Source organism: Apteryx mantelli, chromosome 28 (genome assembly GCF_036417845.1).
Source record: "Apteryx mantelli isolate bAptMan1 chromosome 28, bAptMan1.hap1, whole genome shotgun sequence".
In the NCBI taxonomy this organism is placed as follows: domain Eukaryota; kingdom Metazoa; phylum Chordata; class Aves; order Apterygiformes; family Apterygidae; genus Apteryx; species Apteryx mantelli.
The window spans coordinates 958,862-975,000 of NC_090005.1; the positions used below are offsets into that span (position 1 = coordinate 958,862).

At 70.9% G+C, this 16,139-nt stretch overlaps 1 protein-coding gene across 1 annotated transcript; it reads left to right on the forward strand.

Moving 5' to 3' along the window:
• The first annotated feature begins 1,326 nt into the window (after positions 1 to 1,326).
• Positions 1,327 to 15,851, forward strand: HAP1 (huntingtin associated protein 1). Its single transcript, XM_067311773.1, has 17 exons — positions 1,327 to 1,378; positions 4,070 to 4,312; positions 5,105 to 5,296; positions 10,193 to 10,269; positions 10,379 to 10,495; positions 10,574 to 10,674; positions 10,802 to 10,910; positions 11,119 to 11,197; positions 11,338 to 11,468; positions 11,558 to 11,632; positions 11,721 to 11,858; positions 11,977 to 12,044; positions 12,122 to 12,284; positions 12,502 to 12,802; positions 12,917 to 13,135; positions 13,692 to 13,794; positions 14,812 to 15,851. Exons 1-17 carry the CDS (start codon positions 1,327 to 1,329, stop codon positions 15,116 to 15,118), a joined length of 2,475 nt encoding a protein of 824 aa, XP_067167874.1. The 3' UTR covers positions 15,119 to 15,851.
• The last annotated feature ends 288 nt before the right edge of the window (positions 15,852 to 16,139 follow it).

Here is a 16,139-nt window from a genome sequence, read left to right on the forward strand (position 1 = left end):
GCACACAAGCCCTGGAGCCACCACGCGCACATCTGCCCCATGCAGCAGGGTTGCACGTGGATGTGGGACCCGGCACCTCGGGGGGCCGTGGCAGCGATGTGTCCCTTGGCGTTTCCTGGGCTCTCACCCCGCAGGAGCGGGACTGCAAGCCCAGAAGCTGTGGCCGGATCCCCGCTCAGGTGACCGTCGCTGTTCCTCGTGGCGTTTGACCGGGACAGCATGCTTCCTCCGCGGGCACGTGTGCCGGGTCGCTGCGAGCTGCAGCATCCGATGCCGGACGGGGCCTCGGCTCCCCGCTGCGCCGGGGGCACCTCCGCGGGTGGCGGGGCTGCAAGGGGGCCGTGCGCGGCGGTTTGGGCGCCCGCCGCGGGGGGAGCGGGGCCGGGGCGCCCCGGGGGGGCTCAGCCGGGGCCGCTCGCGGGGAGGCTCCGCCGGGGCCGGGGCCGGGGCCGGGGCAGGGACTACAGGTCCCGGCATGCCCGGCCGCGCTCCGCACCTGCCCGGGGAGCGGCTTTTGTTATCGGCGGGGCCGCGGGAGCGATGGGCGAGGGCCCCGCGCCGCCTCCCAGCCGCCGGCAGCAGCGCCCGGCGGAGAGCGCGCCCGCCCCGCGCCCCCGGTCCCCGCCGTGTCGCCGAGCCCCGGGACCCCCCGGACCCCCCCGTCGCTCCCCGGGCGGGTCGCTGAGCCGAGCCCCGGGCCGGGCACTGCCGGTGCTAAGCTGCCGCCGGCCCGAGGCCCCAGCCCCCGCGGAGCCATCCGTGCCCCGAGAGGTATTTGCCTTTTCTTTAACGCTTTTCTTCAAAATCCGGCCGCTTCTCCCGCCGCCGCCGCCGCCGCCGCCGCCGCCGGCTCGCGGTCTCGTGAGCTCGGACGGGCTTAACGAGTTTTCACGCTTCGCTAAGAAAGTTGCGGCTGCGGCTCGCGGGGGCTTTTCCCGGCCTCTCCGCGGGCCGGCGCGGGGGGGGCTCCGTGGAGGCGCCGCGCCGGGTCCGCCCCGGGGCGGCTGCGGAGCGGCCCCCGCGCGGGGCCGGGGCCGGGGTCGGGGCCGGGGCCGGGGCCGGGTCGTGCTTTGTGATCCCTGATGCGCGAACCAGGAAGTCTGCGCCCGGGAGCGGCAGGGAGGGATTTTCCCGCTGCTTGGGAAGAGGCTGAGGCTGCCGAGAAGATTTCCGAACCGAAGGGGAGCACAGGGCTCGCTCTGTTCCGCTGAACAAAACCCGCAATGTGCCTCAATCGCGGTGACATCTGATGCCAGAGTTAAAGTATCAGGTGTCCGAGGGGGTCACGACGGAGCGACGGCAGTGGAGCGGGAGCCGAGGTCGGGGATGGGGAGCCCGTTTCAAACGGGCAGCGAGGCCCTGGTCCTGCGGGCAGCACGTGGGGTTAAACACTGCAACAAAAGTCCTTCCTCCATGGCTTCGGCTCCAGGCGCGGGGCCATTCCTGAAGGATGCTTTAGTGAAGTGCTGGCTCCTGGGCTTGGACAGGGTCTCCAGGCTGGGAGAGACGCGAGGCAGGCTGTGCCCGTACCATCCCCCGATTCCCAAGCTGGGTCCAGGCGAGATGGGCTGGAAGGGGGAGCACTTGGCACCCCAGGGGTGTCCAGGACCCCCCCAAGTGCTGCTGCTCAGTCTGAGTCACCAGCAGCTGCATGAGCCCCCATCCCTGCAGCCCTGCAACCCGGTGCCGCTCCCACCATGGCTGCCCCACTGCTTTGCTCCGGGGACGCATTTCCCAGCTGGCAGGGCCACAGCCTGCCAGGACCTGCCTCTTGCCAGCTGCAGCCACAGCCACGGCGTGGGAGGCAGCGCTGGCTTGGAGCAGGCTGGGGCTCGCGGGATCCTCTCCCTCCGCTGTTTCTGCCTCCGTTCCCCGCAGGGAAGGTCCCCAGGCCCTGCTCCCCCTCCGGCCCTGCTCCCCCATCCCTCCCGCCAGGCACTCGCTGCTCGGACACTGTTTGCTCTGAGCTGGGCTCCCGTCCTCAGCCTCGGGCTCCTGCTGCAGCAGCTGAGGGGAAAAAATAGCCCGGAGCAGGCACAGCCGCCTTGTGATGCCCCTCAGCTGCTGCCGAGCATCGACACCGCGGCGCTCACCTTCGCCCTGCGCTGCCCCGCGAGGCCTCCCGGCCAGCCGTGGGTGACAGGCTTTGGGGCCAGCCCCAGCCTCGCTGCCAGGCTGCTCCCGGGATGTGGGAGCTTCCCGGGCAGCCCGGGCAGGCGGCACTGGGAGGACACGGCCGCTGTCCTCGTCACGGGGGTGAACCCAGCGACCCGAGGTGCCCGTTGCTGTTGGGTTCATGCTGGCTGAGCAGGGAGTTGCAGCGGGAGTCTCCGATCCCAGCTGGGAGCTGCTTTTCCCGTCACCGTCCCCTGGTGCAGGAGCCCTGCAGCAGCCCAGCTGCTCCCTACGGGTATCCCAGGGGACAGGTCTCTCCCCCAGGTGCCACGCTCGGCCCGCAGGGGTGTTCGCTCCCGGCGGGGCTGCCCCGGCCGCAGTCGCGGGTGTTCCCGGCCGAGGTGCCCAGGCAGGAGCCGCATGACGGCGTTCGGAGCAGGCGGCCTCTCGGAGGAGGGCAAAGAGCAGGGAGCACAGGGCTGCGCGTGCCAGCGGGGAGCGGGCCGCGCCGGCGCCCTGCCTGCTCTCCTGGACCCCGGCCAGCTGGCGAGAGGCATTTGCCGTGGCCCGGGCCCGCAATTCCCCCAGGCCCGCAATTCCCCCCGGCTCTCGCCTTGCTTCCCATGGGCAGCTCCGTAAGTCCGTCCAGCAGATGCTGCCGTGGACAGGGCCCGGGGCCCGGGGGCCGGCGGGGCCTGGGTGTGCCGGGAGCTGCTCTCGCCTGTCTGAACAGGGTCCCCTGCCCGGGCAGAGCTAATGCAAATGCAGGAGCCGGGCCAAGCGGAGACGCAGGGCTCTGGCAGCCCCGCTGCGTGCTGACTCACGGACCGCGGCTCCCTCCCCAGCGGCCGCCCGGGAGCGCCCCGGCGGGGATCCCGGAGCCTCGGCACGGTCGGTCCGTCGTCCCCTTCCTTCTCCGGGGGAAAGCGGGGAGGGGGAGTGCCTTGGGGGGTGAGAGGACCCTTCCCGAAAGCCTCAGAGCGGGAGGTAGTCAGGAGGCTCTCGCCGGCTCAGCCTGTGGGTTTGGGGCTGGGGACGCCTTTCTTGGGGCTGCGCGGTGCAGGATTGGGCCGGGCTGGGCCGGCGGTCCCGGTGCCGCGGGGTAGAGGGCTGCGTGCGTGTGTCGGGGCGTCTCCGCCGCCCCATCCCGCGGCCACGGGGTGAGAGGGGAGCCGGAGGCGGTGCGGGCGCAGGGACGTGCCGGTGGCGGGGCAGGAGCACACGCCGGGAGGGTGGCAGCGCCGCCCCGGCGTGAACTGGCTGCCGTGCTGCGGCGTGCTGCCGGCGCAGGTGCAGAGCGCAGGAAAGCAGCAACCTGCGGGTTTTACGGCCTGTCCCGTGATGTGTTTATGGCTGGGCTGGGGCTGCCACGGATGCTGCGGGCAGGTCCCTGCTGAGGGCAGGCGTCGGGGCAGAGGTGGCGGCTGGACTTCGCTCTCCGAGGTGGGGCGAGCACGAGCACGAGCACGGCTGGCTTCGCCGAGCGGCTGTGTGGCTCGCTCCTGCCGGTGCACGAGGGACTGCGGGGAGCAGGGTCCTGCCGGGCCCTTCGGAGCATCCTCTGCGCCGTCTGCGGCTGGCGCTGCTCCGGACGTCAGCACGCGCTTGCTTCGGTGCTGGCCCTCGGTGGCTGTCGCCCGGTGGCCGGAGCTGCACGTAGCAGGTACACCGAGCCGGCTCTGCCCCAAAAATGCCCTGCTGCTGGGCATTAAGCAATAACCCCGGGCAGGCTGGGGAGGGGACGGGCCTGCCCTACCCGTCGTGGCCTGGAGCGCAGAGCGGCTCCCACACTGGCTGGAGCCCTGTGCCCGGGCACCCCGGGGCTGGCGGCGCAGGGGCGACGGTGCCGCGGGGCCGGGGCTGGCCGGGGGGCAGGATGCGGTGGGGCTATGCCGGCGCACCCACAGCCCCGCACCTTGCCCTCACCGCTGCTTCCCCGCAGGCGCGGGCTGAGGAAGGGAGCGCTGCAGCCGGCACCGTGCCGGGGAGCCGGGCGCGGAGCCGCGTGCCCCCCATGGCCGCGGGCTCCCCCACGTAACGCCAGCCAAACTGGACGCCGCCGTCCCGCCGGAGCACCCGCCCGCTCAGCACCCCCGGCCCAGCCCAGCATCGCCCGGCATCGCCGCCTGGTCCCGCGACGGCCCCACGCCCCCCACGCCGGCCGTGGGCAGGAGCTGCGATGCCGCGACCATCACCGGTGGGTAGAGAGAGGCGCGTGGGGCTGGAGCCGGGCGTGGGGCGGCGAGGCGAGGAGCGGGGGCGGCTGCTTCGCGCTGCCCGTGCTGCGTGGCCGGAGCCGGAGCGGGGGGCCGAGGGCTGCCGGGTGCCCCCAGCCCGTGGTGGCCCCAGCGCCGCTGGCCAGGAGGTGGCAGCAGGACCCTTCCCAAGCGGCTCCGTGGGGCTGGCTTTGGGGGCTCACCCACGTGCACCAGCGCCAAGCCCCACCATGACGGAGGGGTGCAGAGGGGCTCCAGCACTAGGGTGCCCCTGTCCCCATCTGCACCAGCGCCAAGCCCCACCATGACGGAGGGGTGCAGAGGGGTGCAGAGGGGCTCCAGCACTAGGGTGCCCCTGTCCCCATCTGCACCAGCGCCAAGCCCCACCATGACGGAGGGGTGCAGAGGGGTGCAGAGGGGCTCCAGAGCTAGGGTGCCCCTGTCCCCATCTGCACCAGCACCAAACCCCATGATGATGGATGGGCTTGAGGGGTGCAGAGGGGCTCCAGCGCTAGGGTGCCCCTGTCCCCATCTGCACCAGCCCCAAACCCCACGATGATGGATGGGCTTGAGAGGTGCAGAGGGGCTCCAGCACCAGGGTTCCCCCTATCCCCATCTGCACCAGCGCCAAACCCCACAATGACAGATGGGCTTGAGGGGTGCAGAGGGGCTCCAGAGCTAGGGTGCCCCCCAGCCCCGCGGCTGCCCCTCTCCTGCGCCCCATGGCTCGCCTGGCATCGCCCCAGGTGACGCGGTGCCGCTCGGCCCCCCAGACCTGCGCGGCGGCGATGTCCCCGAGGTGGAGATCATCAGCCTGCTGGGCGAGCGGCTGCCCCGCTACACGCTGCGGGCGGACACGGTGTTCGGCTACGACCACGACGACTGGCTGCGCGTGCCGCTGGTGCCGCCGGAGGCCCCCGCCGCCCTCACCCCCCGGCAGATGGAGGAGACCCTGCAGTACTTCCGTGAGTGCCGGCGCCGCGGGGCGGGGGCGGAGGGCTGCCGCGGGCATGCCGCCTTTTCTGGGGCGCAGGGGCTAATCGGGGCTAACGGGATTGACGGAGTGGATTTCCTCGCCCAGAACATCCCGGGCTAATTCTGGGAGCCGCTTCTGCGGAGCTGAGCCGGACGCTCGGGGAGAGCCCCCGTCCACCCCGGCGCCCCCCCCCGGGCACTGTGCCGTAGCTGTCCGGGTGGGAACAGGGAGCACCGGGCCGAGGGGACCCCCAGAGGTGCTTGGGTGGTCCCGAGCACATCCAGTCTCCCTGGACCACAAGGCAGGACAAAAACAGGTCGATAGCCAGGAGCAGCTAAGGAGATGCCGGCAGGGGGGACAGGCCCTGGCTCTGGGATCCCGGGATTCGGGCACCCAGAGCCGTCTGCGGCCACGTGGCGGAGCCGGGCAGCGTGCGACAGCGGCACGTGCGGCTGCTGGCAGCCGGGGAGGGCCGGCTCCTGCCCCGGGCGCCCGGCGGTGCGTCAGGGCCCGTTCCCAACGCGGGGTCAGGGCTTGGCGGGGGGCACAGACGGGATTAGCCGTGATTTTCTTTTTCCCCTGCCTCTGGCCTACGTGCGATGGGGGGGGGGGCAGGATTAGTGCAAGAGGGGCTGTGCTGGGGGAGGGCAGGGGCTGGAAGTGGGGCAGCGGGAGACAGATGGGGCTGACGGCGGGGCCCCGCTGCCGGCCCGGCTCCCTGCCCCCGGCTGCGCCGCCGCTGCACTGGGGCTGAGGATGCTCCGGGCAGCCCGTTCGCGGGAGAGGGGCTGCCCCAGCCCCAGCTCCCCGACGGCAGGGCAAAGGGACCGGCGGCTGCGGGACCCGACGCTGCGGCCGGGCCGGGACACGGACGTTCCCGTGGGTGACCCCCGGGGCGCCCTGCCGGTGCTCGCAGCGGCCCCCGCGGGCTCCCCGTCCGGCTCCCTCCCTCCCGCTGGCGCCGGCTGCGGCAGTTCACCCTGCCCCGTCCCCGCGTCCCCGTGGGTCACGTTTCTCCCTGCCCCGGCACCTGGGTGCCGCTTGCGTGTGCTGCCGGGGAGGGGGCCCGGACTCCCTCATCCCTTCACCCAAACCTTTAAGCTGCCGTCAGAAATAGCCCCCCGTAAGCTGCTTGCGCAGAGGCGCCGGGGACCTGCACAGAGGAGCAAATCCCCCGGCAGGGATTAGGAAGAAGCGGCTCCTGCCTTTCCAGAAAGAGCCTGGCACTTGTGTCCTTGGGGGCCAGTGGGTGCCCAGACGAGCTTGGGGGGTCCCTGGGGAGGGACCCGGGCACGTAGCCTGGGACTGGGCAGGGGACAGGGCTTCTCGCGGGGAAGGACCCGGGGCTGGGCACAACCGCCTCCCCACGAGCCCCGGGCCAGTGCAGGGCCCGGCGCCTTGAGCTCTTGAACCCCCCCCCCAGAGAAACCTCAGTACAAGGAGGAGGGAGAGGGCTGGGGCTCAGGATTCCCGGGCCCGATCCCCGGCTCCGGGAGGGGTCTGGGTGCAGCAGGACGTGGTGTGGGGTCAGCAGCCTGGGCGCTGCGGGAGGCCAGTGTGGTCCGGCGGGTGGGAGTCCAGCAAGCAAATAAAGCATCGTGCGTCGCTGAGGGGCAGCTCCAGCCCCAGCCTCACCAGTTCTCTGACTAGTTCAATAACAACCTGCAAATGCTCGGGGGGGGGCAGGCGATGAGGGCAGGCGATGGGGGCGGGCAGCATGTATTTGTCCGCATTACTGGTGTCGCACTAGAGAACTGACCCGCTCGGTGCACTGTGGCTCTGCCCGGCCCCGTGGGCCCCTGCCCTCCCGCCGTGACGCTTGTGCTACGTGCTAGCCAGCTCCTGTATAATTTAAGCCCAGCATTATTTATTTAGCTCGCTCTGCTTCTGCTGCCCCTGTGTGGAGGAACGGGGGGTGCCAGGCAAGGGGTGCAGGGCACTGCGGACAGGGCGCGGGGGGACGTGCTTTTGGGTCAGCTCCCAGCCTCCGCCTCCAGCCCCTCTCCTCCGCAGAGCCATCCCTGCTTGGCCGACGATGGCAGGGGAGACCCCGATGTGGGGGCAGGCTCGGGGTGGAGGAGCGAGGCTGGCCAGGCGAAGGGCAGGGGAGCTGTGGACCCCAGCCCTGCGCACGAACTGGGTTTGGTGTGAGGGACCCTGAATCTCCCCTTGCCCCTCGTAGGGGGCAGAAGCTGCTGTCTGTGCATCTGGGGGCAGCCCCCAAAGCAGCTGCGATCCCTCAGCATCTCCCCCCGACAGTCAGGGCTGGGCACCATCCAGGAGGTCCAGAGTCCCCCCATGTGGCTGGGCCGGGAGGTGGGACGCAGAGCCCAGCCGTACCGGCACCCTGGGGCTGAGCGTGGCCTCATGGAGAGCGTGTGCCCAGGGTGCCCTGATGGGGAGCCTGGTCCTGGGGTGCCTGGTGGGGAGCGTGTCCCTGGAGTGCCCTAATGGGAATTCCAGTCCTAGGGTGCCCTGATAGGGAGCCTGGTCGTGGGGTGCCCTGGTGGGGAGCGTGTCTCCAGGGAGCCGTAATGGGGACCCCAGTCCTGGGGTGCCCTGGTGAGGAGTGTGTCCTTGGGGTGCCCTAATGGTGATCCCAATCCTGGGGTGCCCGATGGGGAGCGTGTCCCCAAGGATCCCTAATGGGGATCCCAGTCCTGGGGTGCTCTGAGAGGGAGCCTGGTCGTGGGGTGCCCGATGGGGAGCGTGTCCCCAAGGATCCCTAATGGGGATCCCAGTCCTGGGGTGCCCGATGGGGAGCGTGTCCCCGGGGCGCCGGGGGCAGCCGGAGCCCGGTGCGAGCGGCGCTGCGGGGGGAGCGGGGCGGCTCCTCGTCCCGTCCCGTCCCGTCCCGTCCCGTCCCGTCCCGTCCCGTCCCGTCCCCGCCCCCGGCCGCGCAGGGCCGCGCAGGGCCGCGCCGGGCAGGTGCGCGCACACGGGGGCGACCCTATAAAGCGGGGCGGGCGCGCAGGGCTCGGCTCGGCTCGGCGCAGCCCCGCGCCATGGAGATCTGGAGCAGCCCCGCCGCCTACGACGAGCTGAACGGGAACGCGGAGCCGGGCGGCGGCGCCGACCCCATCATCGCCCGCGAGCTGGAGGAAGGTGAGCCCGGTTCGGCTCGGCTCGGCTCGGCCCGGTTCGGCTCGGCCCCGCTGCTCCGCTCCGCTCGGTTCGGTTCGCCCGGCGGCTGCCGGCGGAGGTCGTGGGAGGCAGCGCCCAGCGGGCGCGGGGGGCCCCGGCTCGGCCGGTCCCGGTGCTCCGGAGGCCTCGGGGCGGGTGCGAACCCCCTTTCCGCCCCGAAGCGGGGCCCTGCGGCTCGGGGGGGCGGCGGTGCCGGCCGGGGCCGCGGTCCTCCGGGTCTGGGAGTCTGGCCCAAGCCCTGCCGTGTCCTGCAAACCTCCCCCCCCCCGGAGCGGGGTCGCCCCTGCTCTGTTTGAGGTGCCCTTGCAGGGTGTGCAGGGTGCAGGGCCCCCCGTTGCGCTGTGCCCGGGCCGTGCATCCCGCATCCCCCCGGATGGGGCGCAGGCTGGGATTGGGAGGGCGCTCAGCGCGTACGTGTTTGCCAGCACCGCAGCCGCCAGCGTCTCCCGGGGGCCTGCGCTCACTCATGCCTTAACGATGCTCATGCTCTAATTATTTCCAATTACGGCTCGGCAGCCTGACGAGGCGCAGTTGGGACCCCTGCGGGGAGCAAGCCCCCGTTGGGGAGGGGAGTGACACCTGGCCTGGCCCTGCTCTCCCTGCAGATGTGCCCACTGGCATGGCGGGGCCGTGGTATACAGCGCGTCCGTGTCTGGAGGGTGGCAGGTGGGGGCATTGCCACAGCAACCCACGCGCTGTTTCGTGCCAGAGACCCAGATATCAGTGGGGAGGGCTCTAGCTGGGGGAGAGCCCGCAGCGGCGCTTGCTTGGCCCCTGCTGCGCCACAGATGCTGCTCGCTGCGGCTGGGGGGGACATGGGGCCACGGCAGCCTGGGCGAGGGGAAGCGTTTCGGGGCTGGGCTCTGCCCTTCTGATGCAAGACATGGGACGTGGAGATCCAGCCCTGCGCTGAGCCGGCAGGGATCTCTCGGGGTAACCCGCACGTGCCCCGTCCCTTTGCTCCCAGCTGCCAGAGCATGCTGTGACTCATATGCTGGGAGCCAGGCTGAGGACTGCTAACACTCACTGCAGTTGTGAGCTGGGCTGGGCTGGATCCCTGTGCTTCAGCTCTGCCTTGGCTGGCGTCTCCGTAGGGAAACTAGGGCAGCACTGGCTAGGGGAGATTCGGGGGAGGGAGGCTGGAGACGGATTGGAGGCGACAGTGCCTCAGCCCAGCTCCGCAGTGTCACCGATTCCTGTTTACGCCAGAGTTTCCAGCCTGGCTTTTGCTGGAGATGTCGCCTCCAATCCTGTCCCTGCAGCCTGCGTTTTTCCATCCCCTCCTTCCCATCTGTGTGACGTCCAGCGGCCGGGCTGGTGCCCAAGGAGGGACATGGTGTCGGGGAGGGGAGCTCAGCGTGTTTCCCCTTGCCCCGAGGGGGGGGCAAGGCAGGAGCACGGCCCGTTTGCCGTCGTGCTATTACCCAGGGCCACAAGAGCATCGCTGCCCGCTCTGGCCGCACTCCCGGTCTCTGCTCCGTTGCACCGAGGCTGCCGCTGCCGTGCAAATTAAGGGTCCTTCTCAGCGAGCAGCACGGAGCCTCTGTGCAGCCTGCAGCGGCCGTCCCTGATGTCCTTCCCCTGCAAGCCCAGGTGGGACCGCGAAGGCAGATGGGGAAACGGTGGCACCGGGCAGGCGTAGCCGCAGCTCGCTGCGTCCGTCCTCTGCCGCGGCCCCAGCACAGGGCTGCCTGAGCTGGGGCGCCGGGGGGGTGCTGATCCTTCGCCCTTGCTCCTGCAGTCCTGTGTGCCGAGCGGGTTGGCAGGATCACCAAGACCTACCACGACATCGATGCTGTCACCAACCTGCTGGAAGAGGTAACGCCGGGTGCCTGGGCTCAGGGGCCGTGGGGACGTGCGGGTGGGCGAGGGGCACCGGGGCCAAGAAGCGGGGGGCTCTCGACTGACGCAAACCTGCCCCCCGCAGAAAGAGCGGGACCTGGAGCTGGCGGCGCGCATCGGGCAGTCCCTGCTGAAGCAGAACCGGAGCCTGACGGAGCGCAACGAGCTGCTGGAGGAGCAGCTGGAGCTGGCCAAGGAGGAGGTAACGGGGTGCTGGCATGGAACCACAGGGCGGCCGCGTGGCCCATCCGCTGGGCGCTCACACCCCGTCCCTGTGCAGATCGCGCAGCTGCGCCACGAGGTCTCCATGCGGGACGACCTGCTCCACTTCTACACCACGACGACAGAGGAGAGTGAGCCCGGATCTGCTGCCTCCACGCCGTGAGTGCGCCAGGGTCCCTCCGCGCCCCTCTCCCCGGGGCTGGTGGTCCCTTGCCTTCCGCGGGGCTCACGGGGCTGCCCCATCCTGCTGCGCTGCGGGTGCTCAGCACCCTCCCCGCATCCCCAGGCTGCGCCGGCAAGAGTCCTCGCCGTCCCTGCAGCAGTACTTCCAGTACGACGTCCTGCAGCAGAAGCTCAAGGGCCTGGAGGAGGAGAACCAGAAGCTTCGCCTGGAGGTGAGGGGGGGATGCGGGGCACCCGGCGGGATGTGCCGTGGCCCCAGCGCCCTCTCCATGCCCGTCCCTGCCCCGCTTGCTGCGGGGAGCCGGTGCAAAGGGGACCAGGGTGCCAGCTGGGGAGCCCCAAAGGAATTTGGCCAGCGACGGCCCCGGGGAGGCTGGTGCCAGCTGCTGGCCACGCTCAGCCCTCATCCCTCTCTCCCAGGCCACCAACATTGTCACCGAGACCTGTCGCTACGAGGACCAGGAGCAGCAGCTGATGATCAACTGCGTGGAGCAGTTCTGTACGTGGGCTTGGGCATCTCCTGCCCGTGACGGGCCGCGGGAGCGCGCGGGGTCGGCACACGCTGCCCTGCGAGGGCCGGGGCTGCCCAGCGTCGCGGCGTGGCCCGGGCGGTGACGGCCCCCCCCGTGCCCTCCCCAGCCGAAGCCAGCCGGCAGGTCACCTACCTCTCGGAGGAGCTGGCCCGCAAGACGGAGGACACGGCCCGGCAGCAGGAGGAGATCAGCCAGCTGCTGGCGCAGGTGGTGGACCTGCAGCAGAAGTGCCGCACGGTGAGCGCCCCCTCCCCGCTCGGCCCCCGCGCCGGCCCCGTGCCGGCGGAGCCGCGGGGCGCAGCGCCCTGACCTGCTCCCGCCCGCAGTACGGCTCGGAGGCGGAGGAGCTCCAGCAGCACCTGGCCGCGGCCAAGGAGATGAAGCAGCAGCTGCAAACGGAGGTGAGATGGGGCCCCCACGCCGCCCCACGACGGGCACCGGGCTGGGGGGGGGCCGTGCCCTGCCCTGAGCCCGGCCTGCGCCCCGCAGCTGCGGGACCTGCGGGAGAAGTACGCGGAGTGCGGCGGGATGCTGCAGGAAGCCCGGGAGGAGGTGAAGAGCCTGCGCAGCCGCAGCCTGCCCAACAGCGCCGTGGGCCGCTACGGCGCGCCCAGCCTCCTGCCCCTGGTGAGCGCCGGGGCTCGGCGGCGGGGGCTCCGCTGCGGCGCCCGTCCTGCGCGCTGAGCGGGCGGCCGCGCGGCACCGGCTCCCCCGCGCCTCTGACACCGGTCCCCTGCGTCCCCAGGACTCGCTGGCGGCTGAGATCAAAGGGACGATGAGGAAGGGGGCGGATGGCTCCTCCTCGGACTACAAGTGAGTGCCGGCGGCCGGGGGTCCCTGGGGAGGGCCGGCGCGGAGGTGCCGGCTCCATCCCCGCATCCCTCCTCCAGGAGCTGCCTGCGGGTCTTCGAGACGGTGAAAGCCGTGAACCAGGTGGCCAGAGCGAGGTCGTGCTCCGAGTCGCCCCGCCACGCGCCCGGCTCCAAGCAGCCGTCGGCGGCGCCCTCGGGGGGGGCCAGCACCCCCCGCACCAGCTGCTACGGCTCCGACAGCGCCAGCCTGGCGCCGGAGCCCCCGGCGAGCGGCCGGTGAGTGTGGGGAGGCAGCTGGGGCCTTTGCATGGGGTCGGTGGAGCGATGTTAATCCCGGCGGAGCAGGGTTGATGGGGCAGCGTGGGAGGCAGGGCGACGCGGCACAGCCAGCGCGGGGTGGGGGGAACCACTGCAGCGCCGAGCGCCCTAACCCCGCGCACTCCGGCAGGGGCGAGGAGGCCGGGGAGGAGCACCGGGCTGCCCCGGGCCGGCACGACCTGGAGGCGGCGGTGCAGCGGCTGTCGGCACGCCAGGAGAGCCATGCCTCGGAGCGCTCCTTCTTCGAGACGGAGCGGGAGCACAAGCTGCGGCGGCTGAGGGAGGTGGAGAGCTCCAGCGGCTTCCTCACCCCCAACGAGAGCGTCGTCTCCACCGGCACCAACTGCTCGGGCGGCTCGGAGCACACCGCCGGCTCCGGCTTCTCCCTGGGCTCCCTCTCCTGCCTGCCCGACAAGCTGCAGATCGTGAAGCCCCTGGAAGGTGAGGGGGGGACGGATGCGATCCTGGAGGGGAGAAGCGGGGCCGTGCGGGAGCAGCCGGAGCTGGCGTTCCCGTGGTGCCGGCTGACCCCGCGGCTGTGTCCCCCCCCTCCAGGCTCCGTGACGCTCCACCACTGGCAGCAGCTGGCGCGGCCCGACCTGGGTGGCATCCTCGTGCCGCGGCCCGGGGTGCTCACCAAAGACTTCCGGCAGCTGGACGTCGACCTGGAGGAGGTCTACAACCTGGGCGACCTGGAGGAGGACGACGTGGATGCCGGCTCCTTCCAGCTGCTCCCTACCTCAACGCCCGCCACGGCCAAGGAGCGCCCCGGCGGTGAGCGCGGGGCCGGGGGGCGGCGGGCACCTGGCACCCCCCCGCGCTCCTGCCCCGGCTTTGCCTGTGCACCCCGTGCTCCTCGCGTCCCCCCCCCTCGCTGTCCTGCCTCACGGCGTTGGCCTGTCCCTTCTGTCTGTCCATCCCCCGTGTGCATGCTCTGTCTGTCCGACCTCACACGGCAGTGGCATGAGGGCATCTCTCCCGCATCCCCCGGCTGGGCAGCGCTCCCAGCAGTGCCTGGCTTTTCACCCCGGGCGAGCCATGGACTGGGTGCATGGAAAGGACGGGATGTCAGCTCTGGCTCCGGTGCGGGAACGCAGCACCCTCCTCCAAGCAAGCACCGCTCCAAAATGCAGCTGGATCCTGGGGATGCCGGGACTGTGCCCCACATCCCCACTCCCTGCATGCAGGTTCCCCCTTCCCTGCATGCAGGTCCCGGCCGGCTGTGCCAGCTCGCTCCCCGCCGGGCTCCGGTCCTATGCGCCCGGAGAGATGCTCTCTGCGCCCGTGTGTCGCCCCGCTCCGATAACCCGCTGTCTCCTGTCCCTTCCAGTGTTCCTCTCTGCTAACAACCTCCCCCAGACCCCGTCCACCTTCACCATCACCACCTGCCACATCTTCCACCCCACCACCGAGATCACCACGGTGACACCCAGGTAAGGCGGGTGCTCGCGCCGCCGCCTGCACCGCCCCGGCCCTGCGCCCCGCTCGCCCCTTGCCTCCCTCACTGCTGCCGGAGGAAGCCGCCGTCCCGGGGCCGCCCGACGCTCTGACAGGCCGGACACGTCCTTACGTGCGCAGCCCCCAACCTTGCTGCTGGAGCTGCGCCTGCCTTCGTCCCCGGCAGCTGGGGGGTGCGCGGCTTTTGAGGCTGCAGCGCCTTGATGGGAAGAAGGGACTGGCTCGGCACAGACGGTGATGGACTTGTGCTGGGGCGGAAGCAGCGTTTGCTCCGGTTGCTGGCAGGGAGGCGCCTTTCCTGGGAGCTGACATGGATTTTTGCTTCCTCCTCCTCCTCTTCCTCCCTTAACCGGTGCAGCGGGCAGGAGTTTTTCCCAGTCCCCGAGCAGCAGACGTGCTGCAGGAGCAAACCCTGCCCTCTGCACGCTGCTCCCATGCCGTGGGGCCGGGGCTGCCCCTTCCCTGCTTGCCCTCGCGGCCGGGGGCTGCTTGCAGCTTGTTTCCAGTCCCCCCCATGGCACCGGCCCTGCCAAACCTCCTGCTTCCCTCTCACTGCGGCTCTGAGCAAGGAAACGGGGCTCCTTAATGAACAAGTGCCTGAACGAGCCCCTCAGCACAGGGATGGTGTGAGCTGGCGTCCACTGCACGCTGTTAGGTGTTGCATTTGTGCACAACGCTGCAGGCAGCAACCGTGACCCAGCACTGCCACAGCTGCATGCCCCGATGTGCCCGACGTTCCCTGGGTGAACCCGGAGCTGGTGCAAGCGTTGGGGGGCATGGGGCCAGCATGGGGGGGTGCAGCCTCTTTCAAGGCTCGTTAGGTAAATGAGCGTGCGGGAAGGAGGAGAGCCAGTCCTTGCACTGCTGGGGGCAAGGACTGGTGCAAGAACCCAGCCGGCTCCTGCAGCAGCATCCCCCCGTGGGGCCGGGCTCTGCTGACCCCCACCTTGCCCTGCTGACCCCCTCCCCCCCTTGCTCTCTCTTCCCTCCAGCCTGTACAACGCAGTCGTGCCTTCTTGTGGGCCCTTTGCGGGGCTGAGCGGCGGCAGCCCCCCACCGGAGCCGGCGGGCCCGTGCCCCTGCCCGCCAGGCGCCCCACTGGGACTCGTCACGCTGCTGCTGGCGCAGGGCATCTCCGCCTCGGCTCCGGGCTCCCCGCGGCAGGAGCGGCCCCCGCCCCAGAGCAGCGTCTTCAGCTTGAACCTGGTGGAGAAGCTGCGGCGCCTGGGGCTGGACAAAGTGGTGGCCAGAGCAGAGACATCCTACGCGCAAGGAGCACACGGGGATGGGCTGACGTGACGGCAAGCTTGGGATGAGACGTGTCCCGCGCCCCCGCTCCCTCCCTCCAGCCTCTCCGTCTCCTTCCATCCGCTGGGACGTGGAGCCGGGGCCAGCATGCCAGCCTTGCTTCCCGCAGCCCCGACTCCCTCGGCGCAGGGGCTCGGGCTGCGCTCGGGGCTGCTCGGATGCTCCCCGGGGCCGGGGCAGCTTTCGCAGCCGCCCGCCTGCAGTTTTTCTCAGGGAAAGCAGCCCGGCTCCCAGCTGGCGGCAGTGGGATGCCACGAGCCGCAGAGATGATGCCGGCGGGGCTGCGGACTGGTCTCAGGAGCCCCCCTGTAGCAATAAGGACTGTTCCTGCTCCCCCACGGCCCTGCCGAGGGGCAACTCTCGCACCCGGCTGCAGCGAGGGGCGATGCTCGGCCAAGACCCAGGGGACACGCAGCAGCCCCAGCTCGGCAGCCAGGCTGGACTCACGTGCCCGGGAATGAGACGGCTTTTCAGGGGCACTGGGACCTAGGGCAGCACCTGGGCTGTCTTTTAAAGAAAAATGTTAATTTTTTTCTTTTTAAACTCTTTTTCTGCCCAGTAAGTAGAAGCGCGAAGGAAAGCCTCCCCTGCTCAGGCGACGCCGTGGGCGCTGTGGCCCCGGGCTCGCGTTTCGCTCCGCGTAGCTGTTGCCTGCGGGTTTGCTCCCGCCTGTGCATCCCTCACCCCAGGCTCTGCCCTGTCCAATAAACGTGACCACGTGAAGCAGCTCCCGCACGCTGTGTCTGCAGCCATCTGGCCTTTCCCCTCGTGTACCTGCCTGCTGCTTCGCAGGGGGGGGTGAATCCTGCCGGCCCCAGCTCTGCTCCTCGGGGTGGGCTGGGATTTCCCAGCAGGACCAGGGACCCCGCACTGAGCCGGGACCCCGCACTGAGCTGGGACCCCGCTCGCTCTCCGTGCCCATGGCAGAGCAAGGCTTTTCCTAGAAAAATCGCAAGCAGCGGGGCTGGAGCACCAAAGCTTTATTGCAGGAAGATGCATGCACTGAGCATGC

Excerpts from the sequence above, each read along its gene's own strand:
- HAP1 (XM_067311773.1), top strand. The coding sequence starts at position 1,327 with ATGGGGAGCCCGTTTCAAACGGGCAGCGAGGCCCTGGTCCTGCGGGCA. Across the intron at positions 1,379-4,069 it reads CCTGGTCCTGCGGGCAGCAC|GAAGGGAGCGCTGCAGCCGG; the intron begins GTGGGGTTAAAC and ends GCGCGGGCTGAG. Across the intron at positions 12,803-12,916 it reads GATCGTGAAGCCCCTGGAAG|GCTCCGTGACGCTCCACCAC; the intron begins GTGAGGGGGGGA and ends CCCCCCCTCCAG.